Genomic DNA, 25,819 nt, shown 5'->3' on the forward strand with positions numbered 1-25,819 from the left:
GATGATAGATCTGCTAAGTATATTCATTTTAAGTTGAACTCTTCTGTGAGTGAGATGGCTCAACACACAGAGGTGTTAGCCACATAAATCTGCAACCTGTGGTCCATCCCTACAGCCTGCAATACAAGTGGAAGAAGAGAAGTGACCCCGTACTGTTGTTCTGTGATCTCGGCAAGCATGCCCACCCACATACACAAGACACACACACACACACACACACACACACACACACACACACACACACACACACGTTGAAAATATTTAGCTGGGTGGTGGTGGCGCACACCTTTAATCCCAGCACTTGGGAGGAGGCAGAGGCAGGCAGATCTCTGAGTTTGAGACCAGCCTGGTCTACAAGAGCTAGTTCCAGGACATGCTCCAAAGCCACAGAGAAACCCTGTCTCGAAAAACATATATATATATATATATATATATATATATATATATATATATAATTGAATTCATTATTTTTTGGGTTTTTCTTCGCCCCTTTCCTTTTTTATGGTGCTGGTGATTTAGCATATGGGCTTGAGTGTGGTAGACAAGCCCCCTCCCATTGAATTACACCCATAGTCCTGTGACACTTTAAATGAAATCTTATTTTTCTGTTTTGAGTCTTTTCTGTATTCTGTCTATATGTCTTTCACCAGGTGTGCTACTTGCATACATTTTCTCCCAGACCCTGGATTAGCTCCCGAATCTCTTAGAGTCTTTCACAAACCATGTTGTCTGTGTCTTGTCTAAAAATTCCTTGTTAGTACACATTATTAAATGCATAGATTTAAAGTGGTCCATGGTCTAGTACACTTTTCAACATCTAGAGATTTTCTCTGTATTAATATTAACTCTCTCATTTTTGGTGTTTTATGTAACTTGTGTTTTCTGGGTTTTTGTTTGTTTGTTTCTAAACATCCTGGAAGAAATTTACAAATGAATTTACCCCTTTGAAGAACTCTGTAACAATGTTTCCATTGAACCCAAGCCTCATGTTTCCTTTTGGGCATCAATCCGCATGACATTTATGCATGTGCTCATGCATTCAGTGGAACTTGTCATGAATCTATTAGGTGTGGGGTGTAGGAGAGGACATGTTGCTTCAAATACAGGAGACTGAAGAAAGAAAATGATTCCTCCCTCCCTCCCTCCCTCCCTCCCTCCCTCCCTCCCTCCCTCCCTCCCTCCCTCCCTCCCTCCCTCCCTCCCTCCCTCCCTCCCTCTCTCCCTTTCTTCCTTTTTTCCTCCCATCTATCCACTCATCCTCCTTTTTTGTTGAAATGGAAAGAAACATCTGGCTGTCCTACTTAGCTAGGTGTCCCATAACATTCCAGGAGCAAAGGGAACAGCTCCCAAACATGACAGGAGTGACGCAGATATGAACCCACAGAGACTGTGACAGCACGCACAAGACCTGCAAAGGTTCAAACCAGACAAAATTTCAGCACCAAGAAGAGGAAGTGGATGCATTTCACTAGTAACTGAAAAGCTATTTGCAATCAATATCCGACAGAAAGGGAAAATCAGTTTTCTGCAAAGGAGTGACATTGGGTATATCAACCACACTCCAGGCAGCCCATGCCCCAGAACAGTTGGTCCATGGTCCCTCTCTCTCTCTCTCTCTCTCTCTCTCTCTCTCTCTCTCTCTCTCTCTCTCTCTCTCTCTCTGTGTGTGTGTGTGTGTGTACTTTTTTGATTTTTTTGTGTGTTTTTTTGTTGTTTGTTTCTTTGGGAAGAGGGAGAGAGAGATAGATAGAGACAGACAGAGGTAGAGACAGACAGAGAGAAACAAAAACATGGAGGAGGAGATGGGAAGAGCTGGGGGAGAGAGTGTGATCAAAGTATGTTGTATGAAAAAATGTAAACAAAAACTTAAAGCTAAAGAAAATTTGACAGACCAACTAATCAACTAACAACAACAAAAAATACATATCCCACTAGCAGGCATATTTGTGGTTTATGTCACTGTTTTAGCCTTAGCTTGTGACCTAAGACAATTCTGCTTTTATTTGGCTCAATGCAAGTGAGGGATCATTAATATTAACTTAAGGGTTATCTGGGAAAATATGTTGCTCAAATTCGATATGTGATGTGAGAAAATGACTCTTTATATAGTGAGAAATGAATTTAATTAAAAAACACTTGTTATTGGAGAGTGGCACTTCTAAGTCTAGTAAGTCAGCAGGTCTGGGTTATAAGCATCTAGTCCACACAGACATGCTACTTTGGACCCCAGATTTCTCATGTGTAACTTTCCCTTCTAATTAAAGTTTCCCCTCTAGGAAAATGCAAGACAGATATTTGACAAGGTTGAAAGGAACAATTTTCAAGTATCATGCTGGCACTTAAGTCTGTGATTCCCAAAGACTGTGACTCCATGTCCACGGGAACTGACACCCTTATGTGTCTGGTGGGTAAAGAAGTGATGTGGAAATGTGTTCAGTGCAGGCAAATACTGAAGTGACTAGCACCACATGACCAGTGGCCTTAATGAAGGATGGCATAGAGGAGACAGGAACCTTTGGCAGAGTTTGGGTCGAAACTTACCAGCACAGCTATGTAATACAGTTAACAGAAGTGGTGTGAGCTGTTTTTGTCATATAGAGAGTAAGATAATAACTTCTCTATGGAAAGCCAGAACTTCTGTCTTTTTCATGACAGGGTTGTGTGTATTTTTTAACATAACTTTTGGTTGTATCAACCCCCAACTCCCTTCCCATTCCTCCCAGCTCTTTACCTTCTCATGTAACTCTTACTACTTGATGTCTATCGACTCTGATCACTACTGTTTTTGTATGCATGGATGTAGAACCATCTTCCTAACAGGGGCCATTGCCTGAAGAAAAGTGACTACCCCTCTCCCAGCAGCCAATTGCTGAAGTTCCTAGGCTAAGGGTTGGGGATTTGAGTCCTTCCCTATCTGGGCTCCCTTTTTACTGGCTTGATCTTGACTAAGTCTTTTGCAGGCAAACACTGGTGCTCTGAGTTCGTGAGTGCAATGGCCCTGTTATGTCCAGAAGACAGTGTTCTGCACAAGTCCCTCCCAATCTCTGGTTTATGCATGCAAGATGAAGTCAACTGGATTTGTCTTTGTCTTGTGCCCAAGCTGTGGCTTTGCTGACTCCATGGTGTGTTTCCCTTTCCACTTTAGAGAGGTCTCAGAAATATATATATATTGAGTCACCTTGCCAATCTCATTTTAAGTAGTACTTTGACCCCCGAGTGTTGAATGAATGAAGATGCTGTAATTCATTCTTAGGAACATAACTGGTTGCTCTGCAGCTATTGGCTGGTTGCACTAATACAGCTTTCGTCATAATTCAGTATTTTGTTTTTGGTTTTTAAAAAATACAGACAAGGGGTTGGAAAGGCGACCCATGAGGTAAGAGCATTTGCTACTCTTACTGAGGACCTGAGTTGGGTTCCTAGCTCCCACACTGGATGGTTCCCAACTGTCTGTAACTACAGTTCCAGGGGATCTAACACCCCTTTTTAGCCTCCAGAGCACCCACACATATGTGATATACATTCACACATACCTGTTAAAAATAAAACTTAAAAAACAATACAGACCAAAGAGGTCATATGGTATAAAGAACCCTGTGGTTGGCATCTTTCCTCCTAAAGATAACATGGAAATATGCCTGCAGAGGGTGAACCTCCCCAGGACCTTCTTTAACCTATGCGTTTGGGACAATGTAGAGAGCAGTAGATGCATAGACATATGCATTGTTGGCCTCCCAGACAGCTGGCGCAGCAATGTGGCGCCTCACAATCCCAGGATTGGCTCATGGGAAGTCTGTCCTGTTCTCCAGGAAGCCAGCTCTGCACCACAAGTATGAGGCTGCTCTGAATGCTAGGAACCTCCCTCCAGGGGTGCCACAGTGGCAGGGTGTCTTCTTGCTTTGCTGTGATTGTACATGTAGGTTCTTTTTTGTTAATTATAAAATAGAGGATGTCTAACCTAAAAGCCAGATACCTGCTACTTGTCTGCGTTTGAGAAACAAATAGGCCTCAAAATAACTGGTGAAGTAATTCTTGGGTGAGGAAGAGAGCTGAATGTTGCCAAATTCATTATTGCTTTAAAAATTGTAGTTATTTAACTATTTCTGTCACAGCAAGAAAAAATTGAAATGATGAAACACGACCATCTGCAAATCTGAGTTTGCCATTGTACATTTCTACTTGTTCATAAAGTGTCTGTCTTCATTAAATCCACATTACACTAGTGCTGTGAGTGAAATTTTGCAAATAAACACACACACTTACATCAGAGATCTCCCATCACTTCTGTGAGAGGAACGCTGTAGTTCCCATTTTCAGGAAGCCAGACAGTCAACAAATGGTAAAGCCAAACCACATCAATGCCTGCTCACTCTAGCATCTGTGCTTCTAGTTGCCAGAGTTTGGAATGGCTGAGAAAAATTTGAGCATAGAATGAGGAATTAAAAGCAAAGAATAAAAATTTCTTGCCCAAAAGAGCTGCATAAGTTAGTAAAGTGCCTTCTGTGTGTACTAGTCAGGATTCTACAGAGAAACAGAATGTATAGAATGAATCTATATCTATATCTGTATCTGTATCTGTATCTGTATCTGTATCTGTATCTGTATCTGTATCTGTATCTGTATCTGTATCTGTATCTGTATCTGTATCTATATCTATATCTATATATGGGGGAGTTCTTAGAACAATTTACAGACTTCAGTCCGGATAATCTAAAATGTCTGATGGTGAATGGAAAGTCCAAGAACCCAGTAGTTTCTCAGTCCATGAGGCTGGATGTCTCAGCTGGTCTTCAGCATATACTAAAATCCTGAAGATGTAGGCTCTAATGACCGTGGAAGGAATGGACTTGGCAGCAAGGTGAGAGCTTCCTTCTTCCATGTCTTTACATAGGCTTCCAGCACAAAGTGGTCCAGATTAGAGGTGGATTTTCCCAGTTCACACAATCCAGATTAAAGGTGTGTCTTCCCACCCCAAGATTCAGATAAAGGTGTGTCTTTTCCCCAGCTCAAAAGATCTGGATTAGCAGTGGCTTTTCCTACTTCAATTTAAGCAGATATCCCTCCATTTGTGGATTTAGCTAATTTCAGATGTAATCAAGTTGCCAACCAAGAATAGCCATCACACTGAGCAAGCACGGGGAGCAGGACTCAGTTCTCCAGCACCCATGAAAATGGTGGATATGGAGTCTAGAGGGTAGAAGAGAGAGTCCAGAGGCTCATGGACCAGCCAGATTAGAAGAATCAGGCTCAGTGAGATACCTTGTTTCAAAAGAATAAGATGAAGAAGTTATTGAACAAGACAGCTACCACAAGCCTGTGGTCTCCACAGCCTCCACGGGCCAGCATAGCCCCCATACATGTGCCTCCCCATGCAAGCACACACACACACACACACACACACACACACACACACACACACACACACACACACACCTTGAATCTTACATCATGATATTAAGAATAGCATGAGGACAGATTTATAGACTATGGATTGATTTTTGTAAGCCCTTGGGTTTTATTTACTGTTTATAATGCTTCTTAAACCTCAACCTTCCATGTCTAGGACATTAGAGTTATGCATTACAGGAAGACCTTAGTTGTTTCAGGAAAGTGTGTAAAGATTCACACATTTAGTCTGTAATAACTGGAAAATTGACATTAAAAGACCTGTGATCTAAAACCTGGTGTGTGCTTAATGAGGTTGCACTTTTCCGATAAGTGAAGTCTTAAGTGGATAGTAATTTCATGTGCATGCAAATAAACATGGTTGAAGTGTGTGATAAGCTCTCTCCCTCCTTCCCCTAACAATGATCATCATGCAAAGATGTCTGGAAGGCTCAGTTTCTTGACAGTGTACAGCTTGTGTCATTCAAAATGGAGCTCTCTCATGGAGTGGGATCACTAGATCACACTGTAGCTATGTTTGACTTTTTTGAGAAACATTATTAATTCCACCAGCAATGCATGTTGCATTTTCTCTGTATCTCACCAGGAGTCTTTTTTCTTTTTAATCATAACTGTTCTGACTAGAGTAAGGCAAAGAATTCTTATTGTGCTTTGGTTATGAATTTCTCTGATGCTGGCGATGCTAAGCATTTTCTTCATGTATGTATTGTCTTCTTTGCAAATACCTGTTCACATTATTTGTCTGACACTGGACTTGAAAAGTCACGATTAAGAATCTTTGAAGTCAACAGTAGATGATGTAGAGTTCCATTAAACTGAATTCTACAAATCATCAACTTCATAATAATCCTATATGTAGGACCAGCCCCCACCCCATTTCTTGCATTAGGTAACATGAAGCTCAGCAGCTGATGCAGTAAATTTCAGGGCCAGGATTCCATGCTCTCACCATTGCTTTGCCTGATTCCTCCAAGTGGCACCTAGTGCAGATCCCAGAGAACTAGAGCTTAGCTATAGTGAGTCCTTGAGTGATTTCCAGCTTAAGAATCAGAATCTCAAAAGCCCCAAGTGACTGTGAACTTGTTGGGTTGGATACTCAGTACCCGAGTTCTGAAACTCAGATTCCCAAAATCATAATCCTGAGCTTTCAGGGTGGTCAAACAGTCCCAGTTCTGCCTTAAAGTTTAAGTTCTAGGTGCTGAGCAGTGAGGGTCAACTGAGGTTAGTCATCTAACCCAGGGCCCAGACCTCTAGTTAAACAGAGCCAGGAACCAGATTTCTCCTTGAAGAAGGAAACTCTGGTTCCTGAATGAAGGAAAAATTTCAGGTTCCTGACTAATACAGCAAGGGCTTTTCTGTTTTCTTTCTTTCTTTCTTTCTTTTTTCTTTCTTTCTTCCTTCCTTCCTTCCTTCCTCCCTTCCTTCTTTTTCTTTCTTTCTTTCATCCTTCCTTCATTCCCTCCTTCCTTTCTTCTCTTTCTTCCTTCCTTCCCTTCCTTCCTTCCTTCCTCCATCCCTCCTTCCTTCCTTCTCTCTCTTTCATTCATTCATTCTTTCTTTCTTCCTTCCTTCTTTCCTTCCTCACTCTCTCCCTCCCTCCCTCCTCTTTCTTTCTTTCTTTCTTTCTTTCTTTCTTTCTTTCTTTCTTTCTGTTTTGTTGTTGTTGTTTTCTAGTGATCTGCCCACTCTGCTAGTTCCCCTTCTTCCTTAGGTTCAGTAACATTTCCTCAGAAGGTTTTCCCTGACTCACCAGCTGTTTTCAAAACCGCCTGCCACTGGCTTACACAGCACATCATGCCAGTGGCATATGAGCCACCACGTTTAATCTTTTCTCTTTTCTATCTCTTGTCTCATTTCCCATGTGCTGAGCTTAGGAACTAAAACACTCTGGTATATATATTTGGCAAAAGGTGGAACAGTTAGTTCAACAAAATGTCTCACAGAGTAAAGATAATTGGCACCATGCTTATCAAACTCAGTTTGATACCCAGAACTCATATGTTTCTAGAAGGAAATAACTGACTCATGTAAGTTGTCTTTTGACTTTCACATGTGTGCTGTGGCACATCATGCACAACACACACACACACACACACACACACACACACACACACACACACACCATGAAAGGAAGATATTTGAGCTGTTGAGTAACAGAATCAATGTATTCTGTAACTCACGTTTAAAATCATACTTGATTGGTGAATAAAGACATTCTGCAATATTGGTTTCAATAAATGTGCTGTTCAGCCTTCTTATTCTTTGTGCCTGTATTTGCTGACACACAAAACTTCCTGTATATAGAAGCTTTTATAGTGGCTTCTTGGATCTAGACCTGATTGGTGGTAAAGTCTGAAAATGTAAGAAATGGCTCTGGAGTCAAAGCAAATGACCACACAATCCCAAGTTTTCTTCAAAGCCAGAAATATTACTTCTTCAGAAGGGTACATAGCCATGTTGAGCAAAGCAGACAAGCACCCCAGTATGTGCAGGGTGTGGGGTTCTGCTAGGTTTTTATTCCTAATGCAAAGGGATCTGTGCTTCTCTTTGATTGGTCAGAACTTCAGCTCATGTCCTTACAAGATTGGCTGCTTTAATTGATGCAGTTGAGAAGCAGAATGCATTTTTTTAAAGCAGAGAATGCAACCTTGAGCACATACTTTGATTTCAAGAAGTCATGATCCTGGAGGAATTAGAATTTCTGCCAAGTACTTCTTCAGTTTTTTATTTAAATTTTTCTTATTTAACTCTTGATGGAAAGGGCAGTAAACTTTGTTTAGGTGTCCCACAGGAGCAAGCTCCAGATATGTCAGTCATGACTGATTTTGAGAACTAGCATCTTCGGTGTAGACTCTTCACAGCCATTTAATCAAATATGAAGCACCAGACCACTTCTTACTCAATGTTAGAATCTGATTTGTCCATCCAAAGCCTCATGTGAACATGAGTACGAACTTAAAATTCAGAGGGATTAATTTTGTTTTGGAGCCTCACTTAAAACAAAAAAAGATAATGGACTTGGCTGGATTTCAATGTAGGTATCTTTCCTGACAGCTCAGAGAGGGGACACACCAGTGACTCAGAGTGAAAGTTCCCTTCACTTACTCCCTGCACATGCTCCCACCAGTCACTGCTGAAGGACTTCACCATGGAGCTTGGGCTGCTCTTGTTGGTTTGGTCTTTATGCTCCTTTGTCCATCCTTGCACTCTGTCCAACATTTAGGGGAACATCAATGCAGACCTGTGCAGATTACATCATTGAGCTTACTTATTTTCTGGCACTGGCCTGGATTCAACCTTTTGGAGGCACTTGTGGGTTACAGAGGACAGAAGAGTGAAGTCAAGGTCTCTGGCTCATTCTGGCTCATTCCTCAATGGCATGTTCTCTCTTTCTCTCTCTCTCTCTCTCTCTCTCTCTCTCTCTCTCTCTCTCTCTCTCTCTCTCGTGTGTATGTGTCTGTGTGTGCCTGTACACACATGCTCATGCACTCACACATGCACACAGTTTCCTGAAGAATCCGAAATAAGTGTCAGATCCCCAGAGCCAGAGTTACAGGTGGTGGTGAGCCATCCAACAGGAGTGATAGGAACTGAATTTCTGCCCAATGTAAGAGCAGTGAGCGCTGTTATCTCTAGGCCACCTCTGCAACTCACACTTGTGAGAACTGCCCATTTCCTTGTGTCACTTTATACTTGCACCTTCATTGTCCTGGGGTAGGCATTTTGTTATGCTGTGATGGAATTCGGCACATTCCTAATGGTTCCTCCATTAAACCCACTTTATCCAATGTAAGTGCACTCTCGTTTTCTGTCCCGGAAACTGCCTTATGTAGATGTTATTTCGGAATGGGAAAGGACCTGCTAGAAATACACAGGACTATGCAGTTGTTGATAATAGAAGCAAAGGATTTAAACTTCTTTCTTTGATGTCATAATTGGGGTCTATTTTGCTTATGTCATACACAAAATTTTTAATAGTTCCAAGAACACTCATCAAAATAGTTAAAACTGAATGCCTGTCTCCAGAACTCTACCAGAGAGCATTTCAAGAAGACATAAAATTAACTGAACTCAAACTGGAAGCTGAAAAGAGAGAGTAGCATATGCACAGGATGTAGCTCTAAAAAAGCCAAGTTTCTATACCTTCCAGGTGTTTTTCCTCCCAACTGAGTGGGAGCACAATAAAGAATTGCTATCTAGAAAACTAATGGGGTTAGACAGATCTGGTGATGCATTGTCAAGAGGAGTGGCCACAGACTTTGTGCAATGCCAAGTTCAGGCAGAAAGAGCAGAGCACCTGGGAGGCTATTCCTTCTATCTTGAAGGGTAAAAAACTCTTGATGGGTGGTATTAAAAACTCCCCAGTGGGTTTGTTGTTTCTCAGAAGAGTGTAGATTATTATATTTGTACAGCAAGCCTCATGGTGCCTTAGCCTCTATGTTTCCCTGCCCCTTTTTTTGCTGTAGCCTTGTACATTGTGATTGTTTGCTGTGGGGTTAATTCAGAGTTAAAGGCTGTGATCTTGGTTCTCTCAGTTGTGTACTGAGAAGTAGTCACAGAGCAGCACTCTCCAGAGTGTGTGACTGACTGATGAAGTGAAATAGTTTCTGCTCCCACGGGACCAAGGCAAGCATCACTCTATATTTATTACTTCCTCAACTCCCAAAGAGGTACTGGAAAACACAGAGAGATTAGCTAGACATGCTCAAAACAGAGTTAGTATTCTGTAATCATAATAAAATTGAATTCTATCATTTATCCTGGACAATGATGATTGCAAACCAACTTCTTGTATTGATCAACAGTTTCCAAAAAACCAAGTCTAATGCTTCTGTGGAATATTGTATATGTAATAAATTATAGACTCCCAAATACCCTTTATTTCCGTTTTCCTAGGCTGAATATATGGAACCTTCTTTTGAGATTGCTAACTTTTGCTTTAGTAGATACATTTGTGCTTGAGTTTACATATTGACAAGGATTTTACAGAAAAAAAAACAAACAGAAAACAGACAACAGCAACAACAACAAAAACTGCAAGCTAAGCAAGGCACTTACGTGGGGCTTAGTTGTACAGGAGCACGAGCACTTCCATTTGATAAAAGCACATCATCTTGGCACAGGAAGTAGAGAAAAGGACCGCACATGCTCTGGCCCCAGCACATAGTCCTTTCTGTTCAGCAGCTAATTTGCGTTGCTGGCTTCTTCAGCAGAGATGGATTATTCCATCGCTCACTATCTGGGGCAACAGGCACTATTTTGTCAGAGAAAAGAGTCACGGAAATGAGGTATGTAAGAACTGCTTTTCATGACTTAATTGAGAGCTGAGATTGGGAGAGGCAGTGGTTAGTTTGGATTATTTCCTAGAACTGTTACTGACATATTGTAATATGCAAATATTTAGAATAGAGATGAAAATGTCGATTATTAAACTTTTAACCATGCTAAATATTGCTGAATGAATAGAAAAATTATCTGTGTGTGAGAAAAATGTCTGAGTATGAAACAAAAAAGATGATTTTTTAAAAATTACCCTGTAGTTGAAATGAAAATAACTCTTATTGACACAGTGCTATGGATTGAGGAGTTGTTTTTCCAATAGGTGATTGTTCCAGGCTGTGTTTTCTATTAAGATCAATTCTACAAGACAGCTCTATAAACTCCATTTTCAGAGAGGTTATGTGGTCCATTAACACCTTTTATGTTCCCTGAAAGGGCTGAAATGCTCCTTATTTTTAAAAGTTCCTTTCCCTACTTTGAATTTACAGCTGAAAGTCAGGGATGAAGCAACCAGCACTCGTGACCAAAAATCAAACACAAAACCAAACCAGAGCAAACCAAAGGCCGGATTTTCCCGTTGCCTCATTACCCTGTGGCTGAAATGAGCAGGGCAGAAGGGAGCAATGTGTTTCTCCAGCACAGAGCAGCCCTCGGCGCCTCACTGCCCCTCGCCTTGGGAACTAGCTTCATCATGCCTGCATTGGCTGTTGTTCTAAGGCCACAGAAAATGCATATGGAAACATTCTATACTCCAGTTTTTCTGAAACAACATAAAAGACAAAATGAAAAGCCAGGTTTTTAAAATAAAAATGTGTCAGAAATTAATGCCACTGCATTTCACATACATTTGTGGCACAGCCATGAGGGCAAGACAGAGTGGCTTCTCCCTGGAGAACAGCTTTCAGTTCCCATGGGAATGACTTTCTTCAGGAAGGAAGCCTGGGTGTGAAAGGCACAGCTAAAGGGGAAGAGGGCATCTCCCAGGACTAATGGCTTGCCAAAATAGAATGTGACATTATGTTTTCAAATCAGTAGTAAGATACATTGTTATTTTAAACTTTAGAGTAAGTTTATCTGTACTATGGCATATTCTAGTTCAATAGAAACAAACATATTGTGTGAACAAATACAACTATGGAAACTGAGCTAAAAAGTGAGCAATAGATGAAGTTATTGATAAGATGTTTTCTTTCTTCAGAAAAAGCAAAAGCTGACCCTGTGCTAACTATTGTCTTATTCTGAGCTTGGTGAGGGTCTTTTATTTGAATAATAAGTAGAAAATGGTGAAGTCCAGGTGTCTTGCTCCTCTAAGTGCCTGTTGATGAGGATGTAGATGATGGCTTTCCACATTCTTCAGTTTAAGACACTTTAAGTAATGCTTCGAGACAAGCTGGGATAGTTACTTGTTCCTATTTTAATGGGTAAAGAACAGATCTTGGGGCTAGAGAGGTGACTCAGTGGTTAAGACCGCATGCTGCTCTTCCAGAATACCCAGTTCAATTCCAGCACCCACATCAGGTGGCTCACAAGCACCTGTAACTCCAGCAACTGGGGATCTAATTCCATCTTCTGATCTCCATGAATGCCTGTACTAATGTGGCAATGTACACACAGATATACACATGTGTAAAAATTAAAGAGAAATATTTTAGCTGGGTGGTGCTGGCACATGCCTTTAGTTCTAGTGCTTGGAAGGCAGAGGCAGGTGGATCTCTGTGAGTTCAAGGCCAGCCTGGACAGCCAGGGCTGTCAAGAGTGCCAGGACAGCCAGGGCTGCACAGAGAAACCCTGTCTCAAAAAATAAGCAAATAAAACAATAAATAAACAGATAGATATTTTAAAAATGAACTAAAAGAGACTTGTTTCTTGATCATTTGGTACTCAGTTCTATTTTATGTCTCTTTCCCACTCTTGTTTTTTTTTTTATTGTTTCATGAGAAGTTTTCTTGCAGGCTTTCACTTTCAGTGTTTCCATCTCATCCCTTTAAATCTCATTTCTCACTTTTACATTTTTGTCTTTGTCAAACCATACTGCACCTTCACCCGACACCTTTCTCTTCCTTCATCTTTAAACTTCCTATCTATAACAGAAATCATGGGAAATAGTAAATACAGAACACATTTAGTGAAAACACAAGGAGATTCCAGAAGTCAGAAAAAGGAGAACAATGAATTTTGGAGGGAGGGTGCTGGATGGCTGTTCATATAACCTGGTTCGATGGCTCGGTCTTCTCACTTATCCAACTTGTTAACTCAGAAATCAAGCCTTTCCCAGAAACTCCTGTCCTATTCAGGAAAACACATTTACATATATTCCTAAATATGTAAATACAACTTGCCCATTCTAGATAATGCTATCTAAGTATAAATGACCCCGGGCTGAATACTTGATATTCCTCCTAGTTATTGTTCTAGTCCTGTGAAGAGACACCATGACCACACAGCTCTTGTGAATGAAAGCATTTAATTGGGGATTTGCATACAGCTTCACAGGTATAGTCCATCATCATCATGGTGGGAGCATGGCAGCAGTCAGGTGAACAGGCAGGAAGGCGCAGTGCTAGAGAAGTAGCTGTGGCTACATCCTGATCCATAGACAACAGGCAGGGAGAGGGGAGGGGCTGGGCCTGGCATGAGCTTTTAAAACCTCAAAACTCACCACTCCATGACATATTTCCTTCAGTAAGCACATACCTACTCCAACATGGCCATACCTCCCAATCTTCCCCAAACAATTTATCAACCGGGGACCAATCATGCAAATATATGAGCCTATGGGGCATTTTTCTTTAAACCACCACATTGTTGGATAACCACTACGGAAGAAGCCCTTTCTGAGGGGAAGAGCATTTTCCCTGCTCCCATCATTCTCCAGTTCTTTGTCCAGAGTTGAAACTTCACACAAGAGCTTTCCACTCCCATGTTAGCATGTCAATTGGTGTTGTCCTTGTCAGGTATTATTAGGCAGCCATGTTGATGAGACCTCATGGTGTAGTCACTCTGACATGTCTGAGAGACACAATCTCACGACTTCCTTCCTGCTCCATTGGCTCTACAATCTTTCCGACCCCTCTTTCACAGCAATCCTTGGGACATTAATCATTTGATGGACATCCAGGCTGTTTCCATTTCCTGGCTGCTGAGTTTGGCAGCAGTAACATGGGTGGGCAAGTATCTCTGTAGTAGAATACACAGTCCTTCGGGGAATGTTCTGAGGAGTGGTATGGCTGGATCATATGGTGCATCTATTTCTAGCTTTTTGAGGAACAACCACGTTCTTTTCATAGTGACTGCACCTGTTTGTACTCCCACTAGCAGTGAGTAAGTGTTCCCCTTTCCTCGTACCCACACCAGAGAAAATCCTGTTTAAGCTAATGTCTACTGTCTGAAATGTTTTTTCATAGAAATAAGATCTGTTTTGATAAGATAAAATTTTCTCCAACCAAACAGGTAAGGCATCTACCACTTTACTGGAAGCACTGACTAAGAAGTTGTTTCTTTAGCAAAACATAGTCTTGGTTTGTTTTGAAGATGATGCATGAAAATGAAAGGTCATTGTGAACATGGCAGTGTACTGTACAAGCTCCTTGATGAACCTTGGAACTGATGAAGTTTCAGTAAGTTCCACCCTATGGTGGCCATCACTACTACAGACAACGCTGTCGGGAAAGCAGATAAGTTCTAAGAAGGAGAGGATATTATGTTTTCTAGACATGGCTACATTCAGGGAAGGTGGCTCGTGAAGTCTATCAATCAATTGGTGCTCTCTTCATACTGGAGGACCTGTTGGCAGTCTTTGAAGAGGATATCCCATTGAACATATGTCACAAGGAAGCTACTCATTTATCATCTCTGTTTTCTTCATTTAAGACCCTCCCATAACCAGGTCCATCTTCAATTCTTTAATGCCATTCTTCTTTGGGTTTCCAGTAGGTGATAATAAGGCTTGCACCTTTCAGCTGAATGAGAGTCCCTCAACCTCAAGAAGACCTTCTGACACAACATTTGAATCCATAAAGGATGTCTTTCTTCTTACAGCATTTTTATCAGGACAGGGGTTACCTAAGTTTCTTATGATAAGCTAAAGGCCTCAGTAGAGGCCAGCAGCCTCTTTGGAATGTCTCCACCATGGACGTTTCCTTTCTTCCTGGATTCTTGATCATGACTCTTAAGTTTCCAGTGATGTTGTAGGTTGACAGAGTCCATGCATTAATTGTCTTAGTTAGTAAAGTTCTCCCTCAGAACATAACTGATTCCTAAGTTGAAGAAAGCTCCCATACACTCCCACCTCAAGCACTAGCTTCCAAACACACCCTCATCTGACTCAGTCATGCTTCTATTTCTGGCATGCCATTCTCTCCCAGGAGTTAGGCTAGATGGCCATGTTATATGCTCATCACAACAGCTAAGCAGCTGATAATGGGACAGTGTGCTGATTTCTGCTTCTAGATGATAAGATTTAAAGAAATAAAAAGTATATTTATATTACTATCAATTTTCTTGCAGCAATGTACTATTCTATTATAGGAATGACTCAGTAAATACTGAAGACTTGAGTGAATTTACTATTCTGTTCACCATTTTAAAATGTCTTCATGTTCTCTGTTCTAATTTCATTTATGTTGATGTCACAAATACCTTGACCAAAAAACAGTTTAGTGAATAAATGGTTTATTTGGCTTCTGAATACAGGTTTAGTCCATCACTAGGAGGAAGTCATGGGGGCAGGTACTTGAGACAGCTGTTCACAGCACAGCCACAGATGAGAGCAGAGAGAAACAAATGCACTTTCTTGTTCTTGTGCTAGCTCTCATTACTCTCATACAGTCCAGGGCTCACAGACAATGAATGGTACTGCCTCCAGTGAGCTGACTCAATTTATAAATAAGAAAATCCTCCACAGTCACGACACAGGCCAGAAGAATCTAGAAATCCCTTATTAAGGCTCTCTTTCTAGGTTGCGGCAAGTTGACATTTAAAATTAACCATCACAGTAACCAATAGCCTTTCCCAAGTATTTGCCATCTGCAGTTCAGAAATACTCACTAATACCTCTAAGTGAATGACACAAGAAAAAATGATGGCAATTGCCAAGGTCTCTGCCTCCATTGTAAAGTTAAACTCTACAATGTCCTTACCTTTTTTAAAAAACAAGTTCTTAGAAGTTATTAACAAATAAATTCATCTTCATCTTATCTGCTAGTAGGTCGAGAGATGCTGAGGCAACATCTAATATACTTGAGGACTGCATTAGATGAATGACAGGTCATTTGGCACAAGAAAATGCTCTTAATATGATTTCTTCATCATCTTTCTGTCTTATTGCAGCCGGGGTAATGAAAACAGACTGACTCACCGGCGGCAGACAGTTCTTCGTGAGAAGGGAAGACGGTTGGCTAATCGAGGACCAGCATACATGTTTAATGACCACTCGACAAGCCTGTCTATTGAGGAGGAACGCTTTCTTGATGCAGCCGAATATGGCAACATCCCAGTGGTGCGGAAGATGCTAGAGGAGTGTCACTCCCTCAACGTCAACTGTGTGGATTACATGGGCCAGAATGCCCTGCAGTTGGCAGTGGCCAATGAACACCTGGAAATTACAGAGCTCTTGCTCAAAAAAGAAAACTTGTCTCGAGTTGGAGATGCTTTACTCTTAGCTATCAGTAAAGGTTATGTACGGATAGTGGAGGCAATCCTCAACCATCCAGCTTTTGCTGAAGGCAAGAGGTTAGCCACAAGCCCCAGCCAGTCTGAACTCCAGCAAGATGACTTTTATGCCTATGATGAAGATGGGACTCGGTTCTCCCATGATGTGACACCAATCATTCTGGCTGCCCATTGCCAGGAATATGAAATTGTACACACACTCCTGAGAAAGGGTGCCCGGATTGAACGGCCTCATGATTACTTCTGCAAGTGTACAGAATGTAGCCAGAAACAAAAGCATGACTCATTCAGTCACTCCAGATCCAGGATTAATGCCTACAAAGGCCTGGCAAGTCCAGCGTACCTGTCATTATCCAGTGAAGATCCAGTCATGACAGCTTTAGAACTCAGCAATGAGTTGGCAGTGCTTGCCAACATTGAGAAAGAGTTCAAGGTAGGTCTCTGACAGCAGAAACATCACAAAGCTCAAGTGCTAAGTAGATCTGCAAGCAGTGTGTTGTACAGTATTAGAGCAAGGCATATCTAATTCCTCTCAGGGTTCAGCAAAGTTCTGTAGAAGCTGCCATTTCAGCTATATGTGGAAGAATGATCCAGAATTTGGAAGGCTCAGAGTCAAAGTATGATGTTGGCTAGGTCAAAGAAAAGGTGTGTTTCTGTGATATGCTAATTACTGTTCATGTTGGGGTTTTACAGAGATATGTGTGTGTGTGTGTGTATGTGTTCATGTGAGCTAGTGCAAACGTGTACATGTACACACGTGTACATGTGTGTGGAGGCTGACAGCTGACATTGGCTGTGTCCCTTGATCATTCTCTACCCTATTTTTTGAGACAAGATTTCTCACTGAACTCGGAGTTCAGTGATTCCACCTGTGTGAGCTACTGCTGGGGTTACAGACATGTGTCAGTGTGCACAGCTTGTTTAGCAACATGTTCTGGGAATCTCAATTAAAGTCCTAATTCTTGTGAAGCAGGGACTTTATTGACTGAGCCCTTTCCCCACCCCCAATTTATGTTTCATTCATTAAGTACATTAGAATTGTTGTAATCATCTACTTTCTACTAGATATCTTGTATTTGCCATGGCAAATAGATTTTTTTCTATTCTGTTTGAGAACTGGGGGATAGGAAGGTTTGGTAGGACTTGACTTCAACAACTGGTAAATGGCAGAGCTGGGATCAGAATACAGTTTTCCTCTAATTTTCAGCTTCTCTTAAAACATACTGTGCCTGTGTGCAGTATACAGTGACAGATGTCATAGGGCCAGAAGGACAAACAACTCACATTTGAGAGGCAGTGCATACATGAATAAACATGACATAAAATAAAGAATGACTGTGAGGTCCAGCTTGGACATTGTACTATAGCGCCAAGGAAAAACACTTAAGTTCCTACTGGGCTTCAGCCAATTCTTACGAAGGCGGCACTTAGCTGTGTGTGGGAGAATGGATGGACTGCAGGAGGCTGAGAATGAGGCGAAAAGCACGGAGTCTTGTGCATGTGAGTGAAGCAGGACAGTCTTGTGCATGCGAGGGAAGCAGGCACATGGAACTTTAAGCAGACTCTCACTAGAGGTGGCTAGGGAAAGATGTGGTATCAGATCCAGCCATTGTCATGGTTATTTGTGTGTTTGTGTGTGTGTGTGTGTGTGTGTGAGAGAGAGAGAGAGAGAGAGAGAGAGAGAGAGAGAGAGAGAGAGAGAGAGACAGAGACAGAGACAGAGACAAGAGACAGAGCAAGTTCCATGGCACGTGCATGGAGGCCAGTGGCCAACTTGTGATAGTCAATTTTGTCTATTACACATAACCTGGGGATTGAACGTAAGTCCTAGATTTGGTGACAAGGCTCTTTACCTGCTGACTTGTGTCATTGCCCTAGACCTTCGGTTTTGAGACAGGATTTCTCACCTGGAGCTCTTTATTTGTCTAGACTAGCTGGTCAGAGTCTTCAGGATTTGCCTCTGGGATTAGAGGTCTGCACATGCAGGCCTGGCCTTTTCATGTTGACAGTGTGGTTGAACTCAGATCTTCAAGCCTGTGCAGCAAACACTCTACAGATTGAGCTATCTCCCCACCCCTACCTCATCATTGTTCACTTTGCTAAACTATATGCAGCTTTGAATCAACTCATTTTACCAAACTCAGTATTTTATACAAGCACACAATAACGTAATCATCTCTATTCCATGTGCCTGGAGAAGATGGTCTCTACATTGCGCACCTTGGGAGATTGCAGTCCAGTCTCTTGTGGGTAGCTCCTTGGTGTCATTATTGTTGAACACAGGACACAGGGGAGGCAAAACTGCAGAGATGAAAGAATTCATCAGACTACCATGATACGCACACGATTTAAAACTTGGAAATTTCTATTTCTAGAGTTGTCCATCCACGTATTATTTTCTGACCACTATTGCCTATGGGAATCTGAAACTTCGGAAGGTAAAAGCCATGGATGAGGAAGGGCTATTGCATTCCCTGAGCACCCTTGTTGATACCTTACGTACCTCACTCTACCTGGCCTCTTACTCAAGAAAGTTGTGCTCCTTGGCAATGGTGGAGAACGAAGAGGGAAAGAACGTTGAAAATGATCCCGGTTCTCACTTAACCACACACGTGAACTGATAGTATTTTAACACCAGTCTACACTCATCTTTACCTCTGAGCCTTCTCTTCAGCAGCTGGTGGGATGTGGGGAGACACAGAATACCCCTCAGGGTTTACAGAAATATATTAATTATTAGATGAAGATATCTTATTACTTAATATTTTATTTTGTAAAGGAATGAAATAACTTAAGAAAACAGGCCTTAAAGAATAATGTGAAATCTTGACTATTGTAAGCTTAAAATCAGAGTTAAGCCTTGGCAGCAGACACAAAATCAGTAAATAAACCAACAAGCAACCAAAGAAACAAAAACCAAAAATGGAAGCCCAGAAATTTTGTTTTAATTCTACAGAAGAACGGTTTTTCCTGGTCAAACCAGGGGTGAGAGAGTTCAAAGGGAGAGATCAGGACAGGATGGCCTTGTCAACAAACACATGTCCCAGTGCCCTTATTTCCTTTTGGTGACTCCATATGTTTCCACGAGCCGTGTCTATAAACTCCATTGGGAACCTCTTAGGTTGCTTGTGATACAGCAATCCCTTTAATGCCCCTCAGCTCCCCATTCGCTTCCTCTAAGCAGCAAGATCTGAGCACCCGCTCATTGTGAAGAGAAAGTTCTTCTGCAGCTTTTCCAGCTCCATGTGTCTCCCTAGAGGGCTGTTGAGTGACATGCACATGGCCCTCCAGATGCCTCTGCTTCAGAAGGGGGGGACGAGAAGGCAGAGAAACTACTGTTGATGTCTATTTTTAAATCATTGCTATGTTCTGCTGTATAATGTTTAAAAATGTCAGGCCACTTGCCTGCTTGAAAAGATAAGTATCTTCCAAGAACTGACTGGGTTGAAAAGTAGTATTAGTTAGTGTTAAGGTTGTATTACTATTATCAGAACTTATAGGGGAACAAAGGGTGCCACTTCCTTGAGATAGAGCCTACAAGGCAGAGTCACAGCACCAGGAACATAGAAGTGAAGTCCAGACTAAAGAAGGAGAAAATGTACTCTTGTTGAGATTTATGAATTATTTTAAGTGATTCTCTAACTTCATGCATAATAGCATTCACTAGACCAGAAAATGAGCTACTGTATCCTACCTCACAAGTCTATAAGAGACCAGACAATGAGCTACTGTGTCCTTCCTCACATATCTATTAAGCAGTAAGCAGGAATTCAGATACATCCATGCTTTATATCCTTCCATATTCCTTTCTTTACATTCACCAGCAAAGTGTGCCGATTGCATATTGTATGCCTCATACTATGCCAGCTCATGTAGATTCAAGAGAGAAGTAAGACACAGCACTTGTCTGGAAAGATACTCAAATCATCTCACAAAAAGGAGCCTTTCTATGTATACCAATGAAAAGCATGCTGAGAAGTGGACCGTTCATACACTCCCATTCATAATGGTCTCAAAACACATCTCTAGGAATAAACCTAATCAAGAAGGTGAAAACAAAGAAAACTTTAACTATTTGAAGAACGAGATTGAGGAAGATACTTGAAAAGGAAAACACTCATGCTCCTGGATTGGTAGTGTCAATATGGGGAAATGACCACTCTACCAAAGCAGCTCACAGAGAGAGGGTTTGGGAATGAGCTCCCTGGGTTGGTTATGCAATAAAAATTCTTTAGCCCTAGAAACATACATGCAACACAGAGCTGATCCCCCAGGCTGAAATTATGTTTTTATTTTTTTAGTACATGTAACAACAAGGGTTAATGCCCCATGGATTTGGGAGGGAAGGTGAAGGGTAAACAGAAAGGGTAGGAAACAGAGAGGGTGAGAAATTGCATAACTATTATCAAATTATTTTAATTTGATAAAATGGGAAAATATATATGAGTCTGTTGAAGAGAGACAGAACTGTAAAGAAACACATGTAGCAAAATTCTGCCTGTGTCTCATTTGTGTGCATAACAATGTGTTTTCCTTTTGCATCCTGCTGAAGTGTGAAACAAATGGATAGAGAAAGTCTCCTTCTATCAGATTTTAGGCCCATGATAGATCACAGTTAGAGAAAGAGGTTTGCCAGGACAATCTGCTTCAGGAAGTTTGTTATACTAGGAGGAGTGTGTGTGTGTGTGTGTGTGTGTGTGTGTGTGTGTGTGGTGTGTGTGTGTGTGTGTGTGTGTGTGTGTGTGTGTGTGTGTGTGTGTGTGTGACCAAAAGAATAAACCCTGGTCATCTGGGAAGTGTCTTTTCTTAGTACTTACTTGAGATTGTATATAATTTATTTTTACATTTCCCATAGGATAGTATCCATTTATCTTTTGTTCTCATATCAACTGTGACAAAGCTGTGATCAATGTGCCATTTAGTGACTACTATTGTAAAGATCAGGGGAGTCCCAGACGAAACTTGTTCCCAGAGTATATCAAGTACCTGTCATCATCTGGAGGACAATACTCTGCCCTGGTCCTAATCTTCAGGTGTATTCCCCCATTGAAGTTGCCTAGCTTAGCAGGACTATGACATCTAGCCTGGTCCTGGTGTGCAGAATGTTTTCCTTCTCACTCTGCTGCAGCTGGTCAAGGAAGGCCAATTTCACGGTCACTGAGAGGTCTTGAGGGTCACTTGGTGCAATTTACAAAGCTGTTTTGCATGCGTCACTTATGAAGCTGTGCTCCAGAGCAGCGTTGCTAAAATACGAGCTTGTTGACTGGCACCCAGAATCACAAGGTTTTTTTCAGTGTTTTCCTCACGTGACCTTCTAAAGGACCTTTCAGCTGATAGCACATGAGAGTTTTAGGATGGAGAAACAACTGATTAAATCTGAATTTCTGGTAAGATTGTGTAACTGGGAAACAGGTTTTTTTGGTTGTTTTTTTTCTTATGCCCTACATGGGAATGGAACCTGCCCTGTTTGCCTGTCATTTCGAAGTTTAAAATAAGAAAGCATTTGTGACAAAGAGATGATGTGCTGTTCTCAAAAGCAATGAATGAGTTTGGGCCCACAAAGATTTATGTCAAGATTGGATGGCAACAGTTACTGAGTGACTGATTTTGGTATACATTACTTACTTTCAGCAAATTATATGACAATTAAATGAGATTATATCTACCTGCTACACAGCAGATTTTGATAATAGGTATCTTAATTAGTTCTATTGCTGTGAAGAGACACCATGACCATGACAACTCTTACAAGGAAACATTTAATTGGAACTGAATTACATACAGTTCACAGGTTTAGTCCATTTTAGTCCATTATCATTGTGGTGGGAAGCATGGTGGCACTCAGGCAGACATGGTGCTGGAGAAGGAGCTGAGAGTTCCACATCTGTCTCCACAGGCGGCAGGAAGAGAGAATGACGCTGGGCTTGGCATGAGAGTGTGAAAACTCAAAGCCCAGTCCCAGTGACACACTTCCTCCAATAAGGCCACATCCACTCAAACAAGGTCACACCTCCCAATAGTGCCACTCCCTCTGAGCTATGAGGGCCATTTTCACTCAAATCACCACAACAGATTTTCTTGGTTAACATTTAGTGATGTGTGTATGACCTTATTTCAGGGTAAGAAAATAAGGAGGGAGAAAGCTTAGAAAGAGGCCAGTGGAGACATGAGGAGATGCTGCACAGAAGGGCAGCTGGCAGCTTACAGTGATTCAAACATGACCTGCATTCTAACTCCTTCCCTAAGAATGATAATTCAAGAGCATGAGAGCACAGTAAAAGCTTCTCCACTAAACATGCTTTTGTTTTGATGCTGCTTCATTATGTAGCCCACACTGGCCTGAAACTCACCACCCCTCTGCTTCTGCCTCTCAAGTGCTGGGATTACAGGCACCCCCCACCCCCACCCGCCCCTCCCCCACACTACTAAACCTTTTCTTCTCTGAAGAGAAGAATCTGTTTTCAGAATCTAGACATAGATTTTATATTTTGACCCTGTGCTTGATTCCTAATATAAGAAATAACAATTCATTAAAAAGATAGTTGATAATCTGTATTCCAAACACCTGAGAGGTGGAGGCAAAAGGAAAGAGTTCAAGGCCATATTGAGGTACTCGAGAGTCAATCTAAAAAAAAGAAAAGGAAGGAAGGAAGGATGGAAGGAAGGGAGATGCAGGTAATTGTCTTGCTTTTCATGACATCTTTCTAAATGCTCCAGGTCTCAGGGTTGTCAACACAGCACACAGCTGCCAACGTTCTGTCAAGTGCATATTTTATACTTAATGGTAAAATTCGACCATATAGGGCAGGATCTATGCAAAGCACTGCAGTCGTGCTGTGGAGACAGCTGGCTATTTCTCACAGGTCAGTTGGCGACCTGTGAGAAATCTTTCAAAATCTCACAAAATCTTTCAAAATAACTTTGGTGGCTCTTTGGACAAATATTATTATTTTGAGTCTTGAGAAAAATCTTCATGGTGATAAAATACTTCAGGGGGCAGACAACTAAAACAGAAAGAAATGTATTTAAAATAAAATACAGTGAAACTAAGCTGGACGTGGTCTATTGTCCTAACCACAGCACCTGGGAAACTAAAGGGAAGGATCGCTGTAATTTGAGAGCAGTAAATTTCATGTTGCCTAGCTACAGTGTGAGACCCTCTCTCAAAGCAAAACCAAAACCAAAACAAATCAGGTGTTGCAAATGTAAAGTTTGATTTTTTTCTGTTTGGAATGTATAATCCCTCAATTATCTGAAAAATTCTGCCAAGCATGGCAAAACGAGCCAGTTTGTCCTTGTTTTAACTGTACCTGTCTTCCCTAGAATGACTACAGGAAGCTGTCCATGCAGTGCAAAGATTTTGTGGTTGGTCTCTTGGATCTCTGCAGAAACACGGAAGAAGTAGAGGCCATCCTAAACGGGGACGCAGAGACTCGCCAGCCTGGGGACCTCGGCCGTCCGAATCTCAGCCGATTAAAACTTGCCATTAAATATGAAGTAAAGAAAGTAAGGTCGTTACTTCAGTTGGTCTGGGTGGATATGCAAATGATCACGAAGGTCTGACAGGGTTGGATGGAGCTGGCAGGTGCAGTAGCAGGCATCTCAAGGAACTGGAAGCATCCAGTGAGGCACGGAACACAGGGCTGGCCAGTCATTAAAACCCAGGGAAACCCTGTCTGGAGAAAAAGCAACAGAAACAAAAAACAAAAAGTCAGCCTACGCACTTTGAGGCTTCACTCCGGTAATAACAATGACTCCATACATGGAACCCTAAGGCATTTCTGTATGAAGGGAACAAACTTAGTTACATTGTTTCAGACACCTCCGTTTTCCTATCCGTTGCTGGTTTCCAATTTGGAACAGTGGCTTCAATTCCTTCTTTTAGTTGAATCCTTCCACGGTCTTTGTAGAATACTTCTTAGATTCTTTTTTACACAGTGCTTCCCTACTCCTCTGACCACTTTCCTAAGGCATGAAGATTTTTTAAGTGTATGTATGTATGCATGCATGCATGTCTGTACTATATATATAATATGTTTAATATATATATATATATGTACTCTTTTGTGTGTGTATGTATGTACATATGTATGTACTCTGTACGTATGTATGTACTCTTGTGTGTATGTATGTATGTATGTACATATATATGTACTCTGTGTGTGTGTGTGTGTGTGTGTGTGTGTGTGTGTGTGTGTGTGTGTGTGTGTGTGCGCTCAGTGAAACCAGAAGAGAGTGCTGGATTCCCCAGAGCTGGAGTTTCAGGTGCTTGAGTCGTATGTGGGTGCTGGGACTGAACTCTGCTCTTCTGAAAGAGCTGCAAGTGATCTTAAACACATAGCCATCTCTCCAGTCACTAAAATATTATTTTTTTAAGTAAAGCAATATATGCTTATAGTAATTATTCAGTATAGATCAGCTACCTCTTAGTCTGCTGTTTTCTTCCACAGACTTATCTGGGGCTACTTCTCACACCAGTCAACAAACCCACACTTCATTGTTTCCACGACGGCACTGTATTGTTCTACTCATGTAATCAGTTTACTGTGCAATGATGCTTATTCTATTTTTAAAAACCTTGGCCATTAAGACACTTTGACTATTTTTACATACTAGACATCTTTAAATAGCTTACTTGTTTTAAATCTTCAAATAATTCTTGGACGTGAAATTAATATGCTAAAATTTTACTTTATAGGTTATTTTTATTATATTTCAGAATATTTTGTAACTTTTCCTCCAAAAAGATGTATCCAACTCCCAGGTCCAACAGTGTGCAGAGCGAGGGCTCACCCCTCTCCACAGTGTGCAGAGAAAGGGCTCACCCTTCCCCACAGTGTGCAGAGCGAGGGCTCACCCCTCTCCATAGTGTGCAGAGCGAGGGCTCTCTCCTGCTCACAGTGTGCAGAGCGAGGGCTCACTCCTCCCCACAGTGTGCAGAGGTCTCACCCCTCTCCACAGTGACTGTTCTCAGACTTGGCCATTCTGAACAGATAGATGAACTGTAGGCATTGCTTTCATTGTCTTTGGGGTGAACCATCCATAAGATTCAGCTGAAGTTTTTCGTTTGTTTCTTTTTTATATAACCTGATAACTTTTCCATATGAAATTTTATTTTAGAACGTTATGTTTTTGTGTCCTGACTAGAGTTAACTGCTCTTATATAAAACATAAAAAACCATAAGGAAAACACATTATTCAAATTAAATATGTGAGAATAACAAATCCTGGAAAAACTATAATCGAGAGATTAAAAGGGATAGCAGGGGCTCCCAGTGGAACTGGATTGGTAGAGCTGGCTCAGGTACTGAATGCTACCTCTGTAAGAAGCACATCATTCCAGAGCAGTGAAGGGAAGACATGCTTTGCTTTGAACAGTCATTTGAGGCTGGAGAGATGGATGGCTCAGCAGTTAAGAGCACACACAATTTTTTTTTTAACAGAATAACCAAATCCAGTTCCT

The 25,819-nt window shown here is 41.4% G+C and overlaps 1 protein-coding gene across 2 annotated transcripts in view; it reads left to right on the forward strand.

Annotated features, from left to right (window-relative positions):
• The window catches only part of Trpc6 (transient receptor potential cation channel subfamily C member 6), a 103,255-nt gene that overhangs the window by 37,378 nt on the left and 40,058 nt on the right, over nucleotides 1-25,819 (forward strand). For both annotated transcript variants that reach the window (XM_027415154.2, XM_035444380.1), the window contains exons 2-3: nucleotides 16,015-16,789; nucleotides 23,680-23,862. In XM_027415154.2, coding sequence (XP_027270955.1) covers nucleotides 16,015-16,789; nucleotides 23,680-23,862 — 958 coding nt within the window. The remainder of the gene's footprint in view (nucleotides 1-16,014; nucleotides 16,790-23,679; nucleotides 23,863-25,819) is intronic.

Source organism: Cricetulus griseus, chromosome 4 (assembly GCF_003668045.3).
Source record: "Cricetulus griseus strain 17A/GY chromosome 4, alternate assembly CriGri-PICRH-1.0, whole genome shotgun sequence".
Lineage (NCBI taxonomy): Eukaryota > Metazoa > Chordata > Mammalia > Rodentia > Cricetidae > Cricetulus > Cricetulus griseus.